This window comes from Drosophila guanche, unplaced genomic scaffold (genome assembly GCF_900245975.1).
Source record: "Drosophila guanche unplaced genomic scaffold, DGUA_6, whole genome shotgun sequence".
Lineage (NCBI taxonomy): Eukaryota > Metazoa > Arthropoda > Insecta > Diptera > Drosophilidae > Drosophila > Drosophila guanche.
Window position 1 is genome coordinate 2,631,371 of NW_022995746.1, and position 24,542 is coordinate 2,655,912.

Below are 24,542 nucleotides of genomic sequence, written 5' to 3' on the forward strand. Positions count from 1 at the left end.
GGGTAAGGGTTAGTGGCGGGGGCACACTTTCACCATGCGGTGTGTCAGCTGTGTGGCCCGTTTATTTCTTTTTCGACCAAAAAACAACCAAGTTAAAGAAAGAGCAAAGCAAAAAGAAACGAAAAGGCAAAGCAATTAAATAAAACAAATCAAATACATGTGTAAGAGCAGCCACAAATAAGTGTGAGTGGGAGGCACTCAGCAAGCACTCCCATTGCTCGTCATACTTGTGTACATTTTGTGTTTTTACACATACAAGATTTCAAATGCAAATTGTTTACCATACCGTTCCTAGAAGTTTCACTTCGTTCCCCTATCCTCAAGCCCTCTCCTAGAACTTTTAAGGGAAATTGTGAATCGCATTTAATGCAAACAAAGTCATAGGCTCCAAGCAGGGAGGGGTAGTGGGAGTGAGAGAGGTGGGCTGACCCGACGACAATTATTGCGCAGTTCGTTTCACTCACACACACACTTATGTATGCTGCCTGCACACACTCTTGGAAGGTGTCGTTGTTGTTGCTTTGTAAATGCCGTTTCTCTGTGTTTGCCTTTCCTTTGTTTTGTCTATTCCCCCACTCGCCCCCTTGTGTTTATTTTGTGCTCTCGCCTTGAAATAGAGATTTTTCAAATCTATTAATAATTCAAAGGCGCAAACCCCAAAGCGACAAACGATTCGATATGACTCTCGCCGCCCCAGCCAAAGTAGCAGCAGCGACAGCAGCTGTGAATGCAATTCAAATGCGGAAACATGTGCGAAGAGGGGTCCGGGGTGCTGTGCTCCACTTTAGCCAGCAGGCGCCAGTCGTTCCTCTCAGCTGGAGAGAGGAGCTCGAGTTGGCCGGGCCACTGAGGCAGATGCTGGGGCCAATTAGGAGTGCGGCTATCCCCAAGAGAACCGAAGAGGAAGAGTGTGCGATTCAGTGGTGAGAAGTGATATGGGAATGGGAATGTAGAACGACCAGCAAGCAGAAGGAGGCGCTCCGCCCACACAGAGATTAATGGCTTTTTCTTTTGCCACAGCAGCTACCCATTGGGCGGCAGGGCATGCTGCGTTCATCGATCGATTCAGTCAAGCATCATCGTAAACAGGGTATCCACCCTGCAGCGACGCAGTCTTAAGCCGAATCCTGCCTAGCCCACTCGGCTTTGTCCAAGAATTCTCTTTGAATACTCATAGGCTGGCTGCTTGCTGAATGGTCTCTGGTCCGAGGCCTCTTTGCATATTTCATTTTTCATCCATGGCCATTTGGTCGGCCAAAGGGGCTCAAGGCTCTTTAGGCAATTTGCAGCTCTGGTTCTCAGACGATGGATGGCATTATTAAAATATTCATAGAGCAAGAGCCATAGCCATAGAGTCCTAGCCGGTACCCTCCTTATCCCTCCCAAAGGGGGGCGCACTGCCAAGTTTAATTTATTTTGTGCGACAAACACGACGAGTCCGCGAATGCCAGACGATGGCGTCTCTGCGCCAAAAGGCGTCACTCACACATAGACATAAGTTCCATTTATAACCACGGGTTGGGGGGAATGAGAACTGGAATCGGAATGCGTGGGATTTGGTCCCAGTTCTAATTGAGTAACACCAGATGGGTCCACGGACCAGGCAGCAGTGCAAATGGGCGTCAAAAAGTGCAACGTCTGCGGGAAAAGCTGCTTTTCAACGAAACTTTGCAATTAAAATACTCCACAGTTCCACAGCTGGACAACATTCAGAGTAGGTCAGCGTTTTTGTCTGCCAGCCGACAAAGAGTTCTCCTTCCTCTCTCTCTTTTGAATGCTCTCGGACGATGGGAGAGTGTTTGTGTTTGTTGTTTTTGCTAGTTTGTTTTTGCTGTTTTTGAAGCTGACGATAGCTAATATAAAGAAGAAGGGGAAGTACTAGTGCAAAAGATTGCTTCGTTCTCTCTCTGTCTTTATGGGAGATTAGTTAGTTCCCTCTCGCTTCTCTTGCTGGTGTTTGCTTATCTCGCGACCTTGGAATGTAATTTCCCTGCAAGTTCTTGACCGTGGGACTCGACTCGGACTCGTACTCAGACTCACACTCAACTCGACTCTCCTCCGACCGCTGAGTACACAAGTACGTGCCGGATGGGACCTTTGTGAGCTGAGCCTTGGATCACTTAGAGAGTATTTGTCTAGTCGAGGCCATTTTGTGCGCGTGAAGGAGAATCAAAATCAAAGCTGGAAGCAATTTTCATATATTTTACACACACGCTCACATCTCACATATGTCATGACTTTGGAGGAGCTCAATTCTCATGTTCAGGCTGGCTTTTGTTGTCTCGCTCTGGGTTCCCGGTGACATTGGAGAAAGGGAGATGGACTGGGCTGGACGGCATTGCCTTGTGTGTCACTTGGCTGCGGTTTGAAATTGAAACCTGTATGTATTTATAGCTCTGGATGGCTCTTTCGCTCTGTGTCTGTGTGTGTGTGTGTGTGTAAATTGTAATCAGATTCGTTCCGGAGACAAAGATTGACTTTCATTGTGTTCCAGGGGACACCATCAACCACCCACCACCACCAGGCAGCCTTGTTCCTGCTGATTCATCGATACCACGCGGAAGAACCTCTGCTGGAGGTCGCAGAGGCCCATGGCAATCAGCTCCATCTGATTCGAAGCGTTCTTTGTGGTGTTTTTCTGCTCCCCTTGTTCCATGACAAATAAAGAGCGCTTCAGCCTCCAGCTTCCCAGACAAAGCCTGTCTGACAACTGTTGTTTAATTGCCCATTTAGCGATGATCAATTAGTGGAATCACTGGAAAGGGCGATCGCTGGAAAGGGCGTTCCATTGCGCACTCGATTTCCGAGTAAATATCAATTCCTGGTACCCGTCACCCCCAGACACCCCTCCTTATCTCATTCCACTTGCCGCCCCCCGCACTTTGAGGCGCTATTTGCATGCGTTTTATTTCGCGCTTAGTCTGAAACGCATTTTGTCCCAGACTGGAGACGTGTGCTATTTTTATGTTTATTGGATCTGTTGGCGACAGTCGTGTTCTGATCGCGTCGCGAGCTGCAACTAAGCCATCCTAGCCACGGAATTCAATTGTAGCCAGCCGCGGTTTAAACGGGAGCAAACGCTGTAAGTTCCCATTCTAGGGCCAACGCTGTGACCTTTGAAAGTGTTGAAATGAAATTAGCTCAAGTTTCTCGAGTGCTCCTCTCAGAAGTCAAAACTAATAACTGTAATAACTGTTTCTACAGTGCCCACCCTTCTCTCGGCAGACAATGTCTTGGGGCAAGGTCTCTTATTCTGTGCTCTTCTGAAATTGACTAATTGCTTTTTCTCAGCGAAAGAGTAAAGTGAATGTGCTGCTCACAGACAACAAACACACACACATACAATCACTCTTCTCTGTTGAAATTGTTGGCAACAATATTAACCCCTTCACCCCGCCCTTTCGCTTTACACATCTTCCTCTCTCCAGTTGTGACTCATGGGGAGAAGAAATGAATATAAATATGCAAGAAATTTGCGTGGATGGTATTATGATACCCTTTACTCGAAGAGCAGAAGGGTATATTTACCATAAGTTCTGACATAGCCCCAGCGGTGTTTTCGCTGCAAGAACAATCGCTGCATTCCAAGAATTAATTAACATGTTAAATTAAGTTTTTGTATTGCCCACTTCGGTTCACTTTGTGTCATGTGTGTTTGTAGCTCCCATATCCCTCATCAATTGCTGGGTATTCTCAGCACGATTCGTTGTTCTTTTAGCTTTGTGTTGTTTGTCCAAGTGCTAAGGCGAAACCAAAATCAAAAGTTCATATGTGAGAAGTCTCTTTCCATATTTAAGCTGTTATTTATTATCATAATTTAGTCTGCTCTTTACTTTTCTTCGTTGCTTCATTGCTTCAATGCTTTGGCTGCCTCTCGTGCCTTTTGATATTTTTCTTTGTCGTCTGTCACTCCGTCATGCCGTCACTTAAAGTCTCGATGCTAAACGTCATGTGGTAGGTCCCAAGTTGTCGATGTTGCCTTCTTTTGTTGGTGTTTCTTATATTCCTTTCCCCTCTGTTTTTGCTCGACGTACAATTCGCGGATTGTACTTATTGTTATACACTTCCTAGACGTTATTATTTTTCGTGTGAATGTTTGCGCAGCGAAAAGAATTAAATGCATAACTTCCAAAATAATAAAGCTACAAGTTTCTGTGGATATTTTTTATAACCATTATTTTCTCAGTCGTAGTAATAATGCCACTGGAAAGGGTAATTAAAGCATCGTTCTTGAAGCTAGATTTTCATTCTTGTTTGTGTATGTGTGTATGTGTGTGTATGTTGTGATGGCTTTTCTGTATTATTGTGATGTTGCTGTTGTTGCTTTTTGCTTTTCGGTGTATTTTGCCGCAGACCAGCAACGAGTTTTACTTTTGTTTTTGTTTGAGTTGATTTTTTTCACGCTGAGTGCGCAAAATGCGCAAAAAACAAGTTTTGCACTTTTTCAGCAAAGACAAATAGGAATGTATTAGTATAAATAAGTGTGTGTTTCCGTTTATGTGTGTGTGTGTGTTTGTGTGTGTAAGTAAGCTAAGCTTTATCTGCATTACAGTCTCTGTGGCATGTGTGTGTATGTTGTATCCACTTGTGCCAAGCACGAAACGAAACGAAAACCGTCGAGATCCGAGATCAGAGATCGGAGATTGAGATCCATCCGGCGTAAACTGTGGAAACCCCAACACCCAGCCAGCTGCCTGTGTCAGAGGGAGAGTGCAATTGCGAGCGCAGAATCTGGGTGGGGGTGTCAAAGCTCAAAAGCTCCCGAGAATTGCTGTAGCGGGAGTGATGGGGAAGCAGTGCTAGTGAATCGATGCTCTCCAAATGCAGTTCGCAGTGGATGTTCCCTTGGACCCTACCCCCTGTCTTGGCCTGTAAGGTGGGTGACACAGTTTCCAATTTGCAGCGACGCTGATGATGCTGATGCTGCCGCTGCTCTGTTGACTTCCAATTAGCATTGCATTCTCTTTGAGATACACAGAGATGTACAGATGTGTAGTTCGTCTCTCAATTAGCATTCCAATGCTAATATTGAACAGCACTTTAGAAGATCTACGGAGTATGAGTGTTGTACCTGTAACCTTTATCCATGGGTTGGCATACAAACCTTTTAAATATTGTTACTTTCATATGGAACAGTTCCCCAGATAGAGTTTTCAAGCAATTTTCGATTGCAGAATACAGGGAAAAGGTCATAAAAGCTGCCCCAAGACTGGTATTCTCTTTAATTCGAATTTAACGTTAACAAAACGCATAAAAAAACCATTAAAAGTTTTTCAAATTGTTTGAATTAATAGTTTTTTAATGGTATGCCAGTTTTTCCCTCTACAAATTTCCCCACAAATTAAATTGCCAAACAATCGGTTGGTCACACTGCCACTGCACTTCACAGAGGGGCCTCCGATTGATGGAAAATTTGCTGTCATTACAGCTAAAATTGTCTTCCCCCGTCACCAGGCCTTCTCCTCACCCACTAAGCGCGACTCAAATGCTGTAAACGGTGGGCGTGGCTGGCTTTGCCTCTCTCTGGTAGTGTGGCTTCCACTCCTCTAACAGCCGCTGCATCTGTTGCCGCTGGGCAACTTTCACTTTCTCCGCTCATTCGCTGGATTTCAAAAATAGCTACTGCCAACTGCCGCTGCCGCATGCCACTTACCCGCCTCCTAACACCCAACTAACGAACTGCCTGTGCGTGCTCTAGTCGCCACGGCTCTCACTTGGACTTACTGGAACTGCAACTGGGCCTGGGACTTGGACCATTTGATTGGTCCAAAGGCGGCTGCTAGCTGGCTAAGGTCATCCAACCGCCTCCGCCTGTTGCCGTTGCCGTTGCCTTTGCTGTCACCGTTGCGGATTGTCAGCTCCGCAGATCTTTTGGCTGCCGGCGGAAGTCCGTCTTGGGTCAGTGAGCGAGCAAACAAGCGAAGGAGAAGGTGGAACTGGAAGTGGAAGTGGAGCGAGAGTTGTTTGCTTTCAAAGACGGCACTTAGGGACTTCCTGCCTGCAGCCTGCTGCTGCAAATTGATTCACAATTGCATTACGCCGGGCAGAAAGGATGACAAAAGATGTACAGCTGGTGGCTGTGGGCTGTGCCACAGGCGGTCTCTGATGATTGGCATTAACCAGTAGTTGCTTCTAGAACGTGCACCGTTTCCACCTTCTCCACCCCGGTTTGTTTGTGCCCCTCTGCAACTAGTTAACCAACTGAAACGCAGCGAAGCGTTCATGTGAAACGTCCAGTTTTTTTTTTAGCTTCAAGCCTCGACTTCGTCTATGGCCATATGCATATTTGGCTCTATGCTGCCTGCTGCTACTACTGCTATGGCTTTCCTTTTGGCAGGGTTGTATACATTTTATCAACGCGGAACTCTCCTTATCAGATCCATCTTTACTGCTGTTGCTCGTAGAATATCTGTCTAAAAATTCTTCAGCGAAAGCCCCTTTGGTTTAGTCATAATCTGGATTGCTCGCACATGTTTCAAATTCCCTAAAAACTAGAAATAGCTATTGCCTTTGAGTCATTTCCTACTCATGAATGAATGCGAGGGCTGTACTGTAGTATCTACTTGGAATTGGGCTTTTATGTTGGTAATAATCCAATCAAAAATTGTACAAATGTAAATGCCAGTCGTTTGTCTTATCTGTGGGTCATATTATATTTGTTATTTGGGTAAAATAGTTTCCTGTTTTTGTAGATAATCAAAGTAATAATTGATACTTTGATAATAACACTGTGCGACAAATGGGAACTGTTTGAATGTACTATGAGCGCGACAAATATTTGGCTGTAGGACTCGATGACTCCTCATAATTGGAGCTTGCAATTAAATCCCAAAATCTCATAAAAACGGGATTCAGTGACACAGAAACTGCAGCGCACACAAACCAAATTGAGTTTGAAAGAAAATTGCTCTAACTTTCACAGGAAATTTGATTCTTGAAGATATGGCGGACTCAAAGTCTTTTTTACCAATTATAACAAATTTCTTCAACTTTGACAACTTTTTAAATATTTTTGTTTTGTCATATTTTAGGGCGTGAACTCTTCAGTGGCATATATTCTTAACAAAATAAGCTACTAATTATTTAAATTGTTTAAAGAATTCCAAAGATACGAATTATTTATTAACTTAAAGCAGTTTTCTAATGTTGGCCCAGCAAGAACTAAAATCTTATTTTTGCCTCCAGCGAAGCACATTCTAAAAGTTGCCATTTGTTGCACAGTGTAATTGATAGACAGATAACACAGATAGATCAACAATTTGATCTGGAAACCACTCACAAATATCTTTTCTGCATAGCAGATTACCGAAATAAAACATTTAACTTTATTCTAACGACAATGCCCCATCAAAACCATTACTCTTTGGGCTCTAAAAATCTACCAAAAACCAAAATCAAAGAGTGTTTCAATATTCGCATTGCAGATTTTCCTGTTAGCCCGTTCTGCTGTTGCTGTTGCTATTTGCTATTTGCTGGTGCTGTTGCTGTTTCTCTGTTGCCATGTTGTTGCTTGTCCGTTCAAGTGGTTGTTGCTTTTCTTGTTGCTGTTTTGCTGGCCGTTTGGTGTGCTCGTTTCGTTTGGGAAATTCGTGAAAAAACCGAAATTAGCTTTCGGTGCGAGGCAAATTTTGCTGGAAAACTCTCTAACGGGAGCCCCGGCCCCTGCCCCTGCGCGACCAGCCCATCCATCATTTTAGTTTGTTTTTGGGTTTCGGTTTTCATGCCACACTGCTGGCCGCACTCCAAGTGCTCCAATTGCTGCTTGGAGCACAAGCCCCACCCCAGACCCAAGGCCAGGGCGAATTAATTTGCGCAATTAACTGAAATTGAACGCCCGTTTGGCGGGTCGTTCTGGCATTCTGTGACCCACTGACCCATGCCGCCACCTGGTCTGCGTCTCTGGCATCAAGCGCGCGGAAAACTTGAGGCAATTTCCATAACACAATAATAATTACTTGAAACTTAATTTCTGCCTTGCCTAATGTCTCTCTCTCTCTTCCTCTCTCCCTTTGCAGACGGGGACTGACGCCGCCACATCGTGTGAAATCCATATCGATGGCCACCTTCACACAAGAGGAGATCGACTTCCTGCGCTCGCACGGCAACGAGCTGTGCGCCAAGACCTGGCTGGGCTTGTGGGACCCCAAGCGGGCCGCCCACCAGCAGCAGCAGGACCAGCGGGAGCTAATGACCGACAAGTATGAGCGGAAGCGTTACTACCTAGAGCCAGCCAGTCCGTTGAAGTCGCTCAATCTGAAGGCTGCTGCTCCCGTGAACCTGCAGAGTCACAGCCACAATGGCCACCATCACAATGGAGTGAGTGTCTCGACGCTGTCGAGCAATGGATATGCCAGCATTCACCTGACGCCGCCTGCCGCCCAGCGCACCACAGCCAATGGCCTGCACAAGGGCACACCCGTCTCCAGCTCCTCAGCCACGTCCACGAGCATCAGCAGGCCGCAGCATCACCATCACAGCAACAACAACCATGACGCTTTTGGGCTGAACGGAGTAGGACTTACCAGCCTCAACAGCGCCGGATCCACGTCCACGGGCGCCCTCTCGGACACTAGCAGCTGCGCCAGCAACGGGTTTGCCGGTGAAACTGACTTTGTGGCGGACTTTGGCACGGCCAATATCTTTGATGCGACTTCGGCAAGATCCACAGGCTCACCGGCCGTCTCCTCGGCCTCATCGGTGAGCTCCACGAATGGATATGCCAAGGTACAGCCCATTCGAGCGGCCCACCTACACCAGCAGCAGCAGCAGCAGCAGCAACAGCAGCTACTGAATGGCAGCCAGGGAGCGGAGAACTTTGCGGACTTTGATCATGCGCCCATCTTCAATGGCGTGGGTAAGTGAGGGGGATGAACCACAGGGGACTTGCTTCCTTTTTATACCCGGTACTCGAAGAGTAAATAGGGTATAATTGTATTTGTGCGAATAACGGTTGTATGTAACGCCCAGAAGGAAGCGTTTCCGACCCCATAAAGTATATATATTCTTGATCAGAATCAATAGCCGAGTCGATAGAGCCATGTCCGTCTTGTTGAGCGCCTGGATCTCAGAGACTATAAGAGCTAGCTAAATGTGGCTCACACTGTTACAAGTGTATTTCAAAAATGAGCCACGCCCCTTCCGCCCCCGTAAAAGGCCAAAAACCTCCCAAATCAATTTGGAATTTTGAAGATAAAAGAAAACTAAAACGCCATTCTGTAGGGGATGACCATATCTATCAGATCACCAAATTGCGATCCGATTGGATCATTATTATGGCCACAATGAATAAATTAATTTCCAGTGGCTAAACCTACCCTGTCCCGCAGCTTATATTTGTTTTTTTTTCACATTCTCTCATTTACACTCTGCTTCTGCAATGCCTCTGCCTCTGACTTGTCTCTCCCACTGCCGTGGATTTGCAGTGTGTGGGTCTGAGAGAGACAGGTGTAGAAAAAATATAAAATGTCAAATGTAAAATTCAAAACAAAAACAATATGCGACAGGTACTTTGACGAGTACCGGGTATACAAGTTGTGACGCGTAAGAAGCGTCTCACACGTCCCATCTCGTTTCCTTTGGTTTTATTTAAGTTTTGAGTTGCGCGGATTCGTCTTTCGATCACTCTTCGAGGAGCCTGCTTCCTCCTGCCACCATGCTTGCACCACATGTAGAACGCTTGCCTCCGCCCCATATGCTATCCTTCAGCTATGGATTCAGTGTCTGACAATCTTTCTCTCCCTTTGCGGGCAGCTCCCAGGGCGGTGAAGGCGCTGCCGCCAGTGTTCAACGGTTGGGTGAGTGACTGGAGCAGGCACAACTTCCACGATCCCTTCGACGATAGAAATTGGCTGCCGCCAAAGCCACAAACTACTCCTGCAGCAGCAGCATCCAGGGTGAACGAAGAGCCCGCGCTGAACTGGAGCTTCTGGCAGGAGCAGATGCACATGGAGCCAGAGCCAGAGATGGAATACTCCATGATCCAACGCACAAACTCTACCAACTCCTGGTACTCGAGCGGCGAAGAGCCACCACTGTCGCCGACAAATCCCTTTCTGTCTGCAGAGCCTCCGCTGCCTCCGCCAAGCCGTGCCTCCTACTTGTTGTTCAGCTCCCTGTCGAGCAGTTTTCCCGAGGAGGAGGAGTACGAGTATCAAGCGGAAGAGGCAGCAGCACAGCCACAAGCGGAACAGCAAAACCAAGAACCAAATCCAACTTCAAGTTCAAGTCAAGATTCCGACATATTGAATGCCAATTTCAGTGATTTCTTTACGTGGAGTAAGTTTTGAGTTGCGTTTTCAGTTGCGTTTCGTTCTTCGTTCTTTGATTGATTTGTTTGTACTCCTTTTGGTTCTGTGTTTAGTTTTGATTTGTGTATTCGTTTGCCAGTAGTTGAAGCCCCCTTGTAACCCCACTTGCTTGGTTCAGCTACTAATCCATTTTCCATGTTCTTTTAGGCGCTCCGCTGCAGAATGGCCACACGCCACCCGCAGGCCATAGTGCATCGGCTGTGGCGCCCAGCGAGGACCGCTATGCGGCACTCAAGGACCTCGATGAGCAGCTGCGCGAATTGAAGGCCAGTGAGTCGTCCGCCTCGGAGGCACCAACGCCCACCAATGGCAACAACAACAACAACAACAACAATGGCCACCAGGCGACGGACGCCTTTGGCAGCGGTAAGTGCTCAAAACACTTGAAGCCGTCCTTAAAGCAGTCACTAATTGGGTTCTCCTTGTGCAGCTCTTATCAACAACAATCCGAATCCTTTCAAGAGCCAGCAGCAGCAGCAGATGCTAAGCAATCACGTGGTGAATCCATTCCAGCAGCAGCAACAGCAGCAGCAGCAGCAGCAGCAGCAGCAGAATCTCTATGGCCAGTTGACGCTCATACCAAATGCATACGGCAGCAGTCCCCAACAGCAGCAGCAGCAGACAAACTTCTTTAACTTTAATAACAATGGCTATGCCATGGGCCAGGGTCTGCCCAATGGCTGCGGCTTTGGCAGCATGCAGCCAGCACCAGTTATGGCCAACAATCCTTTTGCAGTAAGTGGGGAAAACACAAGGCAAATGGCAGTCCGAATCAATATTAAACGTTCTCTCTCTTCACAGGCAAGCGGCGCCATGAACACCAATAATCCATTTTTATGAGACTCAAGCCAGAAGCAACACTCGCCACTCGACGCCACTTGGCTGAGACGCTGACAGCCAGCCAGAACAAAGCGGGGGACTCCAGAAGGAACAACTGCGCTGCGAGTGAACCGAACCGAAATTAGTCCATTTTACGAACAATAGCATTAATCTACTATATACGAGTACGAGTACGATGCATAAAAAACACACTCTAACGGCTGGTGTACATAGGTGAAAATGTGTACGCGCCTCCAGAGCGGGATGATATATACATATATATATATTCTTTTATATGATAAAAATCTAGAACATGTACTAATACTAGTGAGAGGCAAAGTACTCTCTCTCAGCCTCTCTTCTCTGTCTCTCTGTCTCTGGCGATTTCAATGTCACCTGTCACCTGTCCCCTCTAGCACTTTCGTTGCGGATAAGAAACTCTGTCAGTTATTGATTGTGTGGCCTTAATAAGATTATAAAACTATAAATTATACGGATAGAGATACCATAAACAGATACTACCCCAGATATATATACATATATGCTTTTGTACCTAATGAATTTGCTTCTTATTTCTGTACCCTGACTCTCTGCTCGCTTACCTTTTCCGTAAGTCAGCCGCAGCTGCACGTACGTGCAGATTGCTCAATAAAAAGTTTAACTTTGTTACACCACCAACAGACGTTAGTACGTGCGTACAAACGGTCTGTCTGTGTCGTGTGAGTGGAGTATTTATAATTGTAAGCCCCAAATGTAATACCGCCCCATACGGAACCCCCAACCGACCCCTCATCCATGAATCACGTTCACATGCTCACTCTGCACATGCCCATGCCCATGTCCAGATAAGAAGCAAAGAATTTTTTCCATTTTTAGCCTTACAAACAGAAACATTATCGAAGCCTTAAAGTTATTTAAACTACGAAATTTCAATAAAAACAAATAAGAACGCTATGTGCATAATTATCTTTGAATCAATCAATTTTTGGTTTTTCTTCTATGTTATTTGTAGGGGAATTGTAACCCAGATATACGGAAACAGCAGATTCTCACAAATTAGAATTGTTCAGAAATTAGAGTCGATCATTTTAATACACTGGTGGCGGATTTTGTATACAACTGTAACATTTTTGGCTGAAGTAAAACTAAAATTGGGAGCTCCCGATTTATTCGTGGTGTAAAAAGGCTAGATAGGCTTTTTAAAATTTATGTCAGTTGATGATAATTAAAGTTAAAAATGCAAAAAGTAAAAAAAAAATGTCCAGAAATTAGAATCAACCCAGGAAAAAATTGGTTCAAATTTGCGAGATTCTGCGAGATTTGCGAATGGCCACAAATGTGAAACCATCAATGCTGGGGCTATGAAACGTTTACATCTGGTTCTCAAAGCTGACTGCTATGAAAATATTGAAGCTGGCCGCTCTGATATCCGATACTCTCGATCATCGAAAATAATGATTAACAAATATTTAAATACTTTTTTTAAATCTACGAGTGGAATGTTTTTTCGTCACAGGAAAGCGAAAATCTTTTTTTTATCCTTTTTTAGCCTTTTTATCGCTATTCCTTTGGCTCCGATTGTTAATAAATGAACCCGAACGAGACGTTCATTTTATTTAATTTATTTGAATGTTTATTTTTATTCATTTCCGTTTCGGTATAATTTCTAGTTTGTTCTCGTCTTCTTTAGTTCTAGTTGGTTTTTAGCAATTGTTTAAATTACCATAAATTATTTAAGGTTTATTTTGTTACGTACTCGTATATATATAAATTTATATCTTAAAAATTCGCATATGAAAGAAAGTCGAAAAGTCAGCTAACTCCTCGCCTGGCAGCCAGTCCCCGCCCCCGTCCCCGTCCCGTATCTAATCATCGTTTACCTAATCACTTTCCTAGAGCTAAATAAAAACAAAATAATAATTATCAAAAAAGGCAAACAAAAATGTAATTGCAATAATTAAACAAAAGTTAAAGCTGGAATCGCTGCACTCTACTCTTAATCGTAAATAAAAGGTAAATATGTATAGTTTTATGTATATTGTGAAAGAGGTGTCCTAGGTGTGTGTTTGTGTGTGTTAGCTTTGCATCAACTGTACAGTATGGCGTAGTTAAGCCTCCCCCTCCCCGGTTGCCGCACAAACGATTCGATTATGTGATTTTTTTTTTATAATTATGCGAACAGCATCTGGAGCCAGAGCTGCTCAGAGATATCAATTGTATTTCGTTATGGTTATATCGTAGTCGATAATTAAATGGTTAAATAACAAAAATGACTGTAGGAGCGATCCTCACTCTGGCTGTGTGTGTGTGTGTGTGGGGGGGTTGAGTTTGTTGTGCGATGTGTGTGGCATGGTGGCATGTATGTACATACACAAACAACTATATTGCGGACTTGGGTTATACATAGGTAATCGTTATGCACGTATAATAGACATCATCATACTGATTTTGGGCACATACCGACCCGTACATATATACTATATATATTTATATATATACTATACGTATGTATATATGTATGGTTCATATTTCATATTACATTTCTCAAGTGTGTGTTTGGGTTAAAAGCGTTCTCATATCTCGATCTTTTCTGCTCTCCTGTCTAGTCTCTTCTTGTGTACATTTTAGTCGGCTACAACTTTCGTTTTAGAATATAGTAATATGTGCACATGTATGTATATGGTATGTTTTTTATATACTTATGTAAGTGTAATGTTGCATGTTGACATCTAGAATTGTTCTTTGAATCATCCATCTCATCCCTCTCATCTGTCACATCCCTCACTTGCCACCTCCGAAGGCGGCTCACAAAAGGTAATGTGATGTGTGGTGTGTGCTTTCTCCACGTTAACATAGCCAATGCGTTAATTAAGCGTTAATTTAATTTAATTTAATTATATAAAAGTACAAAAAGGTCCTTCTTCCGTGGTTATATAAGATCTATATATACACACACACTCATACACAGATTCCATTCGGTCTCTGATCTGATATCAACTGAACTGAACTGCGCTTGAACCTTCGAATTGGTTTTGGCATTTAACTGAATCTGAATCTTAATCCGAATCTAAGACTGAATTTGAAACTGAGTTTGAATCTGAATTTGTATCTGGAAACTACATTGAACTACACGTCGAGCTGAGCTGCTGAGCTGCCTATAAATTTAGCCTTGGTATATCTTTGTGTTGTATAATGCTTAATACGGGTAATAATGATGCCCCCGATGCCCCACTTTCGATGAGATTCCTCCGCGATTCATCAATTTACGTTCCATTGGCCTTGGGCAGCGATCGCACCAGATACAGCTTCTCGCCCTGCTTGTTCGTGTAGATGGGCGCTCTTTGGTAGTGATCGACCAGCTGGTCCAGTGAGTGGAATTTCCGCTGCCCAATGCAGTACATATTCTGCTCCACATGCACGCGGAAGTGCTTGTTCCTGCCGGGTGCCTTTAGCGAAACCGAATAGTCGCCCATCTGCAATAGTAGAATAAGGTTTTAGGTCCAGCTCTCAACAACTGCTCTTCCCACTTACGTTAGTCTCACTGTCTCTGATGAGGAAGTCGCCGTCATGGCCGTGGCCATTGAGCACCGTGTCGCACTGGCTGCGAGTGATGGCGCCGTAGTACCAGGTCTTGCCCGCCAAATTTGGTCGCTCCATGGGCTGAGTGGAGGATTGCGAGGAGGGTTTGTTGTTGCCCTCGTTGCGGCGTTCCATGGAGTCTCCGCCGCCTCCTCCGCCACCACCAGCCCCACCACCATTGCTGCCACTGCCGTTGCCATTGCCGGCGGCGCTAGTGTTGCGATAGGGCGTGGCCAGGTAATCATTCAACTCTTGTAGATAATTGCGTGGAACTAAACCGACTTGGCCCTGGTTGTTTCGAGCTTTGTACCAGTCCGGATCGGAGGCGGGCCGATCGACAATCTCCAGCCGGTCGCCCTTCTCAAACGACAGCTCCTGATCATTGTTCGACGTGAAGCTGTAGAGGGCCACCTGCAAGAGAATACGAACATTAGATGCCACACAAGAATCTATTGTAAAAATTGCATACCACAATATCGAGGACGTTCTCGGCCATGGCATAGGTGTGAATCTCGCCATCGTTATCACAATCCTCGGTTGTGTAGTTGCTGGGGAACCAGCCGACAGAATTGCCGCTCTGGCCGCGCCACCAGCCATCATTGGACTTCTCTAAGATGAGGATGCGCGTGCCCTTGGTCAGTGAGAGTTCATCGGGCTGCTGGGCCTGGTAGTTGTACTTGACAATGGCCGTGCCAATGGCCTCGGCCGGATCGGGGGGCAAGCGTCGCGACATGGTTGGACTCTCGACCTGCCGGGACGGCGAACAGTTGGGCAGCGTCTTCGAACCGGAACCCTTTTTCACCTTCTTCTTAATGCTGCAAAGACAGATGCAAAGAAAACACAAATCAGATCAATTCAAGGCTGGAACACTCTTTGGGAGGTACTTCTCGGGGGTTTTTGGGTTCTTTATAAAGGGTTTTAGTTGGGTGTTAGACTAGCCCTAGGTTTCATTCGTTTTGGGGTGTTAGTTATGGTCCAGGGGCAGGGCTCGACATTTGAGTGACAACAAAAGTAAAAGGAATTTGTTTACAAAAATACAAAAGCCGAAAAGCAGTTGAAACAGAAATTACAATAATCAAAGCAAAAACAAGGAGTTGGGAAAGAGATACTTCTACAGTTAAAGATACAGATATATGTGGATATATAGAGAGAGAGATCTTAATACTGCTGAAATCAGAGCAAGAAGAAGGCTTAAGTTTAGTTCTGAACTCGGGGGGCTGGACGCACCTGTCGAAGAGCGATGGCTTCTCCTTCTTCACATAGTTGCTGGGAACATAGCCGGACTGATTGCGGCTGTTCTGGACACGCCACCAATGCTTTGAGTCATCCAGCAGCAGATAGCGCTCGTTCTTGCGCAGGTCCAACTCTTGGGCACCCTGCGCCGCATAATCGTACTTGGCTACCACGTAGCAGACGTCTTCCTGTGATTTGCCTGCGCATTAAATGGTAGAGAATGGAAGTTTATAGAGTGTTCCAATGGATTGTCAATGGCTGAGCGCTTACCGTGCTTCATGTTTCCCGCCATTGATTGGATTCCAGCGTTGCCAGCGGCGCTGCAACTGGATGAGTTACCGCTGCTGCTGCCGCCGTTGCTGTAGTCGATCGCTGGCTGGCCGAATGTCACACTTTTGTGCTGTGCACTGCAGCTGGAGGCGGTCGACAGGGTGCGATGGTGCAGCTGTAGCTGCTGCTGCTGCTGTTGCTGCTGCTGCTGCTGTTGCTGCTGCTGCTGTTGGGAGAGCGACGAGTGGCGCTGATGGTGCGCCGGCGATCCAGGTGCCTGTGCCTGCGTCTGCGGACGGTATTGGTAGATCTGGTTTTGGTTCTGATTCTGATTGAGATTCAGATTCTGATGCTGCGGCGGTGGCGGCGGATACTGTTGAGCACTGCTGCTGGTGCTGCTGTTTGAGGAGTCGGGGATGTTACGAGCGAACCGCTGTGGGTGTTCCAACATTCCAGACCAGCTCCTCCCTCCACAAGGGCCTCCTCCGTCGCTCGCTTCGGGCGCTGCCTAGCTAGCGTTGGCCGGCTCCAGGTACTCCAGCTGCTGCTGCACGTAATGGATGCAAGATGCGGGATGGATGCAAACGAGAGTTTCGGGCTCAGTATTCATTCAGTTTTCGTTTTCGTGTGCTGCTGCTTCTGCTGCTGCTGGTCTGTGTGTTTGGTTAGCAATCTATGCTTGCTGCAAGTTGCTGCCTCTTGGCGGCCTTCCAGCCAATGCATTTCTGCTGTGCCTCAGCATCTGGACATGGTCATGGGCGTGAGATGCATGTGCATATGCGTGGGCGTGGCAGGTGGCAGTAGCAGCAAGCCAAAAAACAAACAAATGCAGCGCAAACGATAAGATGGAATGCAAAACGCGCAACGAGAACGCAACGCAAAACCGAGAAAAAAAAGAGAAAAAGAAAAGAAAAAAAGGAAATTCGAAATTAAATCTCTGCATAAAGAAGCGTGAAAATGATTAACGTTCCAAATACGTAAAGGCACTTAATATACAACGTTTAATAAAAACATAACTCAAAATTAGCATCCGAACAAAAGTGTTTTGTTTGGTTTGGTTTTGAATTCGGGTCAGCGGGCGAGCGAGCGAGCGATCTATGAATGTCTGGATGGATGTGATGAATGATGGATGGTTGGAATGAAGCAGGGACTGGGACAGGGGCCGGGGACCGTTACCAGTTGTGTGTTGCAATTAAAAACAATCTCAACGGTGAGGCAAGTGAAAGTTGCACAGCAGCCAGGGAGCCAGCCAGCAAGCAGCCGCCTCTGGCTTCCCAATTGAATTCAATTGCTGTGTTGACTCTTCAATTTGAATGAATCGAATGCTGGAGTGAGTGTTGGGTATTGATTTGGCTACAATCGTGTGGCTATGGAGGTTACCGAGAACCATAATACATTCCCTCACACATCTGTGAACGGGGAAACGAGGTGCCCATCGAACAAGAGAGCGCGCACTGCGACCGCAATGAGTCACGAACGGGATTCGAAGTGGAATTGGAAATTGGTTGCTGAGATTTATCAAACCAAACTAACCAAACAGCTGTCCCAAACAGCTTCAGCAGCATGACATAAGGCGGCTCAATGAGGCTGCCTCTACAAAGGTTGGCAGAGTTCGTTGTCCAAAGATCTGCAGACAGCAAAATCAAAGTCAATGTCATAGCCCAGGGCCCCCTGTTCAATAATTAAAAATCAATAAGTGGGCAGCAGACACCACAGACACGACAAGACACAGACACAAACAGAGCTCTTCTAGGGCCTTGGCTTTGCGGTTTTCACTTTTTCACCTCACAGATAATTGGCTCAATGGCAGAGTCTAAGATTTTCTACTAAGAACTGGGTCTTTGGCACATCATAAAATGTTGTCATCATTAGATAAGAGCTTGCTTGCTTCGCTTGTTTGTATCTCATCGATTACTCAAGGTTTTGTGCCTGTGCTTGTGTCTGATATTGAATAAAGATATGGCAAATGTTCCCAGATTAAGTGCAATATTTCTGAGTCACTCTTCCGTTGAAGAAAGTGGGGTTTCCGTCTGAAACTGCTGAAATCGAACCCAAAACACGACGAAAAGAAAGAACCAAAAAGATTATGCTTTGTGCAAATGTTTGCCTGCCACCTGATAAGACGGCATATAGGGGGGGTGGACCCAGAAAAAACATGAAACGCTTGGCTGGCCCGCTGCCAATGAACTGCACGGCGCTTGCAGCAGCGATGGATTCGGATTTTCTTTCGGCTTTTGTTTTGTTTTCACTGGTTGTGTTTGGCTTGCCTTGCATAAGTATGTAGGGGCCCCACAGAGAGACAGAGCCAGTGCCACAGCCAAGACATTGACATAGCCACATTGCCATCTACGGGCACATCCACCAAACAGCCAGCCAACTACCCAACCATCCATCCATATCCATATCTATGCCCATTGCCTTGACAACATTTCATTTCGTCAGAGAAGAAAGACAAAAAGAAAGAAAGAGTTGCACGTGCCTGAGCGGTGGGACGGGGGGCGCTGGGATAGACAAGCCCACGATTTTATGAGGCGGAAAGTTTTCTTCTGCTTGGCTGGGATGGGAACGAAGGCGGAGATTGGGTGGAGTGGAATTGGATGGGCCAGAAACGGTAGGCAGTACGGAAGCACTCATTTCGGTTCCATTCGAGGAAGCAGCGAAGGGGAGATTCATATGAATATGCATGCCCCATGCCCCCACCAAAGTGGCCCTAAAAACAATCACAAACAAATTGGGAAGCACAAAACGGAGGAGAATTATGCTCTGTAATAAGTCGCAGACCGACTCCGGATCGATTTGAATGGGGGAGAACAGAGAACAGAAAGTGGGGCAAACCCAATGAAGGCTGTGAGAGGGGGATTCGTGGAGGAGTGTTATCTGGTGTCGCGCGAGGCAAAGGGCAGCAGCCAAGCCACAAAAACCCATGCCAGAGGAAGCCCATCCGCAATGTTTATATAAGATCATTTATTATGTGGGCATTCGAGAGTTGATTAAGCATTTGTTTGTGCGGTGAATTGGGATTCGGGATTCGATTTGGGAGTCCACTTTGGCTGTTGCCGAGTGGACTGTAGGGATGGATGCAGCGAATATTTGAGAGCACGAAAGGCGTAGAGCTGCTGCGCATTCTGTGAGCGGTGGTTGGTTTGCCAGTTACCAAGGATGGACGGGGCGTGATATGGCGATGAACGGTGGGCTGGTGGTGGTGGTGATGGTGCTGCGGGGATGGTGGGGAATGTGGCACAGTTGCAGGATTGCAGAAAAGGGCACGAGACCATGGGTTACCCAAAAAATATAGAAAAAGTGTCATTAGGAAAACGCACTTTTGAGGACCAACTTCTAAGGGTTGCTGGCCTGCCAGGGTACCCACCCACCGAGGGAGAGCAGCGGTAAATGCGTACGCACCACCAGGTGCTGACGAAGGAGAGAGCAAGCAAACCCAACACACACACACACACAGCCAAAGAGAGAGCGGACTCAGTCAGCAGGCGAGTGAGCGAGCGAGAGAGTGCGATGCAAAGACAGACAGAGAGATAGAGACACCACTAAATGAGAGCGAGCAGAGACACAAAACAGGAGCTAAAAGGAGCAGCCGAATATTTTGTGTGTACCTACCGGAGACGACGAGAGATTCGATGGAGACGATGACAACAGGGCACGGCTGCGGGGAAGCGGCAACCAACGGCAACTCCTATTCCTTGTTCCTGATCCGTGTATTCCGTGTGTGCGGTGCGCCTAGCAGCAGCCAGCGGCCCCAGCCCCTTTCGTCGGCATCGGCGGAGGAGACTTCACTTTCTTTCTTTTGCGGCTCAGGCAGCTGCACTTGCACTTGCAGCACTAATAATCCAGGGTATTGCACTTTACACACGATTATAATTATAATACTCCCCGATGTATGGATGTATGCATTCCTCTTTATGAATGATGTGTGTGTGTATTGTATGTACATATGCTGCTAGGGCGGTCGAAAAACACACGAAAGCAAACGAATTCAACACTTTTCGCGTTATACCGACAATGCACACGATAATTAGTGCAATTATTGAGGCGAATGAACCCTTTTAAGCACTCGCAAATTATTAATTCATTTAATTTTTAATGATTTTACCGGAGCCGTTTTTTATACGTCCAGTTTCGATATGTCGATGGCGATAACGATAGGCGATGTGCCCAGAGTTGTGCAAGGCTCGCGCAACGCCCACTTTCCAGCACTGTTTCCAATCGATTGTTATTGTTATTGTTTTGCACCTGCAATTTGTTTAAAAAAAAAACGAATTTGCTGGGAAATGTTGGGCACAGTGAGAGTCGGAGCATGGACAGCTCCCCGCCTGACTCGCAGCTACACGACGAAGGCTAAGCGCAGCGTGCTCTCCCAGGACAAGAGCAAAATAAAGGACTACACGCCAAAGGTTTCGGATCCACACGCGAACCGGGTTTATGTCTGGGGATTCCAGGAGACCGGCGCCCTCGGGCTGCAGACGAGCGTGAAGAAGGCCCAGGAGCGATACACCGAAATGGTCCACCACCCAACACGACTCCAGTTCTCGAACAACAACGAGATCACAGATGTGGCAGCCGGCTACGGCTTCACTGCCTACGCTGTGCAGCGCTCCGACGGCGAGACGCTCTTTGGCAGCGGCCTCAACACGGACTCCCAGCTGGGCTTCCAGGTGAAGGGCAACCCCAAGGACCCGGCCAACCTGGACGTGATCATATATCCCACAGCCATTCGACTTCCGCGGGAGCATGGTGAGACGGACGAGGACATGCAGGTGCGCAGCATGGCCGCTGGCAGGGCCCATCTCGTGGTGGTCACCCGGAACGGGACCATCTTCACCCTGGGCAACAATTCGTACGGACAGTGTGGTCGATCCATCATCGAAGACGAGAGATACAGCCGAAGCGCCCTCATCCACAGGATTGCCCAGACCGATATCTGTGGGGCGGATGACGAGATCGTCAGCGTGGAGTGCGGCCAGGACCACACAATGTTCCTCACCAAGCTGGGCCGCGTCTACACCTGCGGCTGGGGCGCAGATGGACAGACGGGTCAGGGAAACTACCACACAGCGGGACAGATCACGCTCATCGGCGGCGACATCGAGAAGGAGCGCATTGTGCGGCTGACCAGCTCCTCGGACTGTGTTCTGGCGCTCAACGAGCGGGGCGACGTATTCGGATGGGGCAACTCGGAGTACGGGCAGCTGGACGACTCGGAGCACGCCCATACGCAGATAAACACACCGCGCGCGCTGCAGCTCACCAAGGGGATTGGTGTCATCAAGGATGTGGCTACTGGCGGCTCGTTCTGCATGGCCCTGAATGACCAGGGTCTGGTCTACACCTGGGGCTACGGCATCCTGGGCTTTGGACCCTTTGTGGAGCAAACATCAAAGCCGCAGCACCTGCTGCCACCCCTGTTTGGACGCAATGACTTTAGCAATGCCACCACCGTGGTCTCCATTGGCTGCGGTGTCTTCCACATGGGCGCCGTCAACTCGGACGGTGATCTGTTCATGTGGGGCAAGAACCGCTTTGGCCATCTGGGCCTGGGCCACAAGAAAGATCAGTTCTTTCCCTTCAAGGCGGCCATCAATGGGAAGGTGACAAAGGTAGCCTACGGCGTGGATCACACCATAGCACTGTGCAAGCCCTACTTTTAGTGCAAAATAAATAATATTCAGATAAAGAGATTGGCTTAAAGATCACAAATTCGCGTTTAATACATTTAAATACTTTAAAGAACATTTAGAGTAGTGTTTTCTGTTTGTTTCTGTCTGTTTCTTTTGATAGTTTTTTGTCTGTTCGGAACTCGATCCTGTTCTTTTTGCATCTGTCGAGTCGTGTCGAGTACTGTGTGTGCATGTGTAAATAGCTATCGATCTCTCGTGTTCTATACATTAATTGTTAGATAGTTAAAGAGCATATACTATATAAAATATGTACTTGGAATGGTATGCATTATGCCTAGTCGCGCTTCGACTAAATACTCCCAGAGTAGGACAGATTAGGGAGTGTTTTTCCCCACCCTGCCTTACACTCTCCTACTGCCTGGCTGATTCATTGCTTTCGTATTTGTCACAATTTCTTCAATCGCATTTTGATTGCGTTCTAGGTACATTTTTCTTTCGCTTCTCTATGATTCGCTTAAAAACTCTTGCGAGCTCTCATACGCGCTCGCAGAGTCATCGATTGGCCAATGGATATTGTACACTCTTCTGTTCTGTTCCGTTCCGTTCGGTTCTGTTTTTGGTTGTCTAACCTGATTTATAAGCATTGTCCTCAAACTGGCGACTACAAACAGATCGGTCTTCGTTATATATAAATCAATTCTAATTAATAATTTGTTTAGGTTTGTGTTATTTTATATGTTGTTTAAGCTTAAAACGGTTCGCAGCTCAGCTCCTCAGGCCACTTGCTCCCGTGCGGACTCGCTCGCCTCGTAGGCCTCCACCTCGGCTATGTTGGACAGATCGTACTCGATGACGCCCTTGCCCATGAATGCGGCATACTTGCCGGCATCTGGTAGTGGATCTGCCGACCGCTTGGACACTGCAAATGGAAGCAATGAGAAAAATCTTCGGGCTTGCTTTGCATGCCACTTACCGCCAGAGACGAACTTCTCCATCATGTAGACCTTCATGTCGTAGCACTCGTTGGCAATGCGCTCCGAGATGAGCGAGAGATCGGTGATGCGGGGTGTGATTACGCGCATATTGCGGCGCACTCGCTCCGTGTCAATGTTGTAGTATCCGGTGCCCATTTTCTTCATTAGATCAACGAAGCTGGTGGGCGGCAGAGTGGTCTCCCGGTCGAGGGGCATGATGAAACACCGATTGGTGGTGGTATCAATGATGGCCGATTGGTTCTCCTTGAAGTCGTGCATGAAGCGTCCACAGCGACCGTCCTTGAAGTCGGGCACATCGATCTTCGCATATCCCTCCTCATCGCTGCTGTCCAGCTCGATCTCCTCGCGGAAGAAGTTATCCTCGTCGCCGAAACGTCTGTCCAGGCCAGTGCCATCGGTGGAGCTTGCGCCACTGAACTGTGGCAACAGTGCCCGCCAGTTGATCTGGGCGAAGCCATCGTCGCTGCGTGGATAGAAGCGCGGCATCTCGATCGAGTCCTCGGGATATGGAATCTCGCAAAGAGCGTGATAGCGCATATTGGCATGGGGTGGGGCGTACAGCCTGTAGAGGGTCCAGCCGCCCAGCACTCCCATCATCATGACCACCATGGCGATCAGGAAGAGCAAGAAGGACTTAAGGCAATGGTGCTGCGGCCTATTGAAGACCATCGACTCGGCATCGGCCTCTGAGTCATTGTAGGCACCTTTGGGCTGTGGGTTAACAGGATTAGCAGGAAATATCAACGTAAATGCTCCACTGAGCGCAGTGATAACCCGCAAAAAGAAACTACCACGGGGGCTGGTGACTCAGATAAGTACTCGTGTTCATTGGCCCAGCTGTTGGGTCAGATAAAGCTTTCCCAATGCAAGAAAAGTAGTGCGCAAGCAGTTATCGGGGGCACTGTGTTTACGACGGGCTGTGCTGTGCTGTGCAGCTTTCTGGTCGCTGGTCAAAGGGCAATTGCAAATAAAAAAGCAACACAAAGAACTTTGCATGGGTTTTTCCTAGTGGCATTTTCATGTCCAACATCTGCGTGCCTGGCAATCAACAGGAAGAAGTGACCCCAAGGAAGTGGGAGTGGGCGGTAGTGGGTGCTCCCTTGGGTTTCCCCAGGAAAAAAAGTGAATGGCAGCCATGGGAGTTGGGGTGGTGCTTTGGCGTTTGCTGGCTAAGAAAAAGAGTGCAAGGCCAGCGGCAATTCCAGCATGGAAAAATCAATAGCTATGCACGTCAGGCTGCCGAGCACAGGCTGGGCGGGCACCAGAGACGAACACGGGAATTTGGGCCACCCCTACCCTACCCCTGTAAAGCAAGAGAGCTTCCACGCTCGTCGTACAAATGTGTGTGTACATATGGGAGACTTAAATTGCACGAGGCGTAACGAAACTTGTAGCTTTATGGGGCCGAAGGACAGTGGAGACTCGGGGCCTCGCAAGGACATGAAAACGTTGCGCAAAAATGGCCATTTTAATTGGATAAACTTACAGCGATTAGCGAGCCATGGTGCATCAGAGTCTCATCGTTAAGGTTCATGGGAAGTGGCACCTTCTCCTGGTCCTTGGGTTCGCCCCTCAATTTCGCCAGAATAGTCATTGTCACCGTTTTGTGTTTTTTCACGAACGAACTGTGCTCGGATCTGTTTGTTTATTCGGAAAATTTTTAGTGCGCAATTGGGGCTGTCGATATTTTCTGGCAAGTGTATGTTCGA

General features: G+C 47.1%; 5 protein-coding genes across 11 annotated transcripts in view; 2 read left to right on the forward strand and 3 right to left on the reverse strand.

Moving 5' to 3' along the window:
- Positions 1 to 1,796, reverse strand: part of LOC117582457 — a 27,343-nt gene extending 25,547 nt beyond the window's left edge. Inside the window, exon 1 of the mRNA XM_034270182.1 lies at positions 1,787 to 1,796. The gene's annotated coding sequence lies outside the window, so the exon portion shown is untranslated. The remainder of the gene's footprint in view (positions 1 to 1,786) is intronic.
- Positions 1 to 12,089, forward strand: part of LOC117582446 (arf-GAP domain and FG repeat-containing protein 1) — a 14,754-nt gene extending 2,665 nt beyond the window's left edge. The window contains exons 2-7 of one of the 3 annotated variants that reach the window (XM_034270163.1): positions 8,016 to 8,854; positions 9,751 to 10,275; positions 10,455 to 10,673; positions 10,738 to 10,817; positions 10,848 to 11,042; positions 11,109 to 12,089. In XM_034270163.1, the coding sequence (XP_034126054.1) occupies positions 8,016 to 8,854; positions 9,751 to 10,275; positions 10,455 to 10,673; positions 10,738 to 10,817; positions 10,848 to 11,042; positions 11,109 to 11,147 (1,897 nt within the window). In that variant the 3' untranslated portion in view covers positions 11,148 to 12,089. Of the gene's footprint in view, positions 1 to 8,015; positions 8,855 to 9,750; positions 10,276 to 10,454; positions 10,674 to 10,737; positions 11,043 to 11,108 lie in introns of all 3 variants that reach the window. The other 2 variants (XM_034270162.1, XM_034270164.1) reach the window with 2 other exon arrangements.
- A 1,382-nt stretch (positions 12,090 to 13,471) lies between these two features.
- On the reverse strand, positions 13,472 to 20,347 carry LOC117582447 (cytoplasmic protein NCK1). Of its 5 annotated transcripts, none has more exons than XM_034270169.1 (7): positions 19,821 to 20,347; positions 16,588 to 16,950; positions 16,209 to 16,428; positions 15,933 to 16,137; positions 15,175 to 15,520; positions 14,658 to 15,116; positions 13,472 to 14,599 (listed from the first exon to the last, which is right to left on the reverse strand). In XM_034270169.1, the coding sequence occupies exons 2-7, from the start codon at positions 16,657 to 16,659 to the stop codon at positions 14,390 to 14,392; spliced, it is 1,512 nt and encodes a 503-aa protein (XP_034126060.1). In that variant the 5' UTR covers positions 16,660 to 16,950; positions 19,821 to 20,347; the 3' UTR covers positions 13,472 to 14,389. The 5 variants fall into 5 exon arrangements, with proteins under 5 accessions (XP_034126060.1, XP_034126059.1, XP_034126058.1 ...); XM_034270168.1 differs by having other exon boundaries at positions 16,209 to 16,405; positions 16,442 to 16,950; XM_034270165.1 differs by having other exon boundaries at positions 14,390 to 14,599; positions 16,209 to 16,950.
- Positions 20,348 to 20,429: 82 nt separating this feature from the next.
- Positions 20,430 to 21,903, forward strand: LOC117582451 (RCC1-like G exchanging factor-like protein). The gene has a single exon (XM_034270176.1). It carries the CDS (start codon positions 20,492 to 20,494, stop codon positions 21,866 to 21,868), a length of 1,377 nt encoding a protein of 458 aa, XP_034126067.1. The 5' UTR covers positions 20,430 to 20,491; the 3' UTR covers positions 21,869 to 21,903.
- Positions 21,904 to 24,503, reverse strand: LOC117582456 (integral membrane protein 2B). Its single transcript, XM_034270181.1, has 3 exons — positions 24,320 to 24,503; positions 22,812 to 23,544; positions 21,904 to 22,757 (listed from the first exon to the last, which is right to left on the reverse strand). The coding sequence occupies exons 1-3, from the start codon at positions 24,425 to 24,427 to the stop codon at positions 22,612 to 22,614; spliced, it is 987 nt and encodes a 328-aa protein (XP_034126072.1). The 5' UTR covers positions 24,428 to 24,503; the 3' UTR covers positions 21,904 to 22,611.
- Between the last annotated feature and the right edge of the window lie 39 nt (positions 24,504 to 24,542).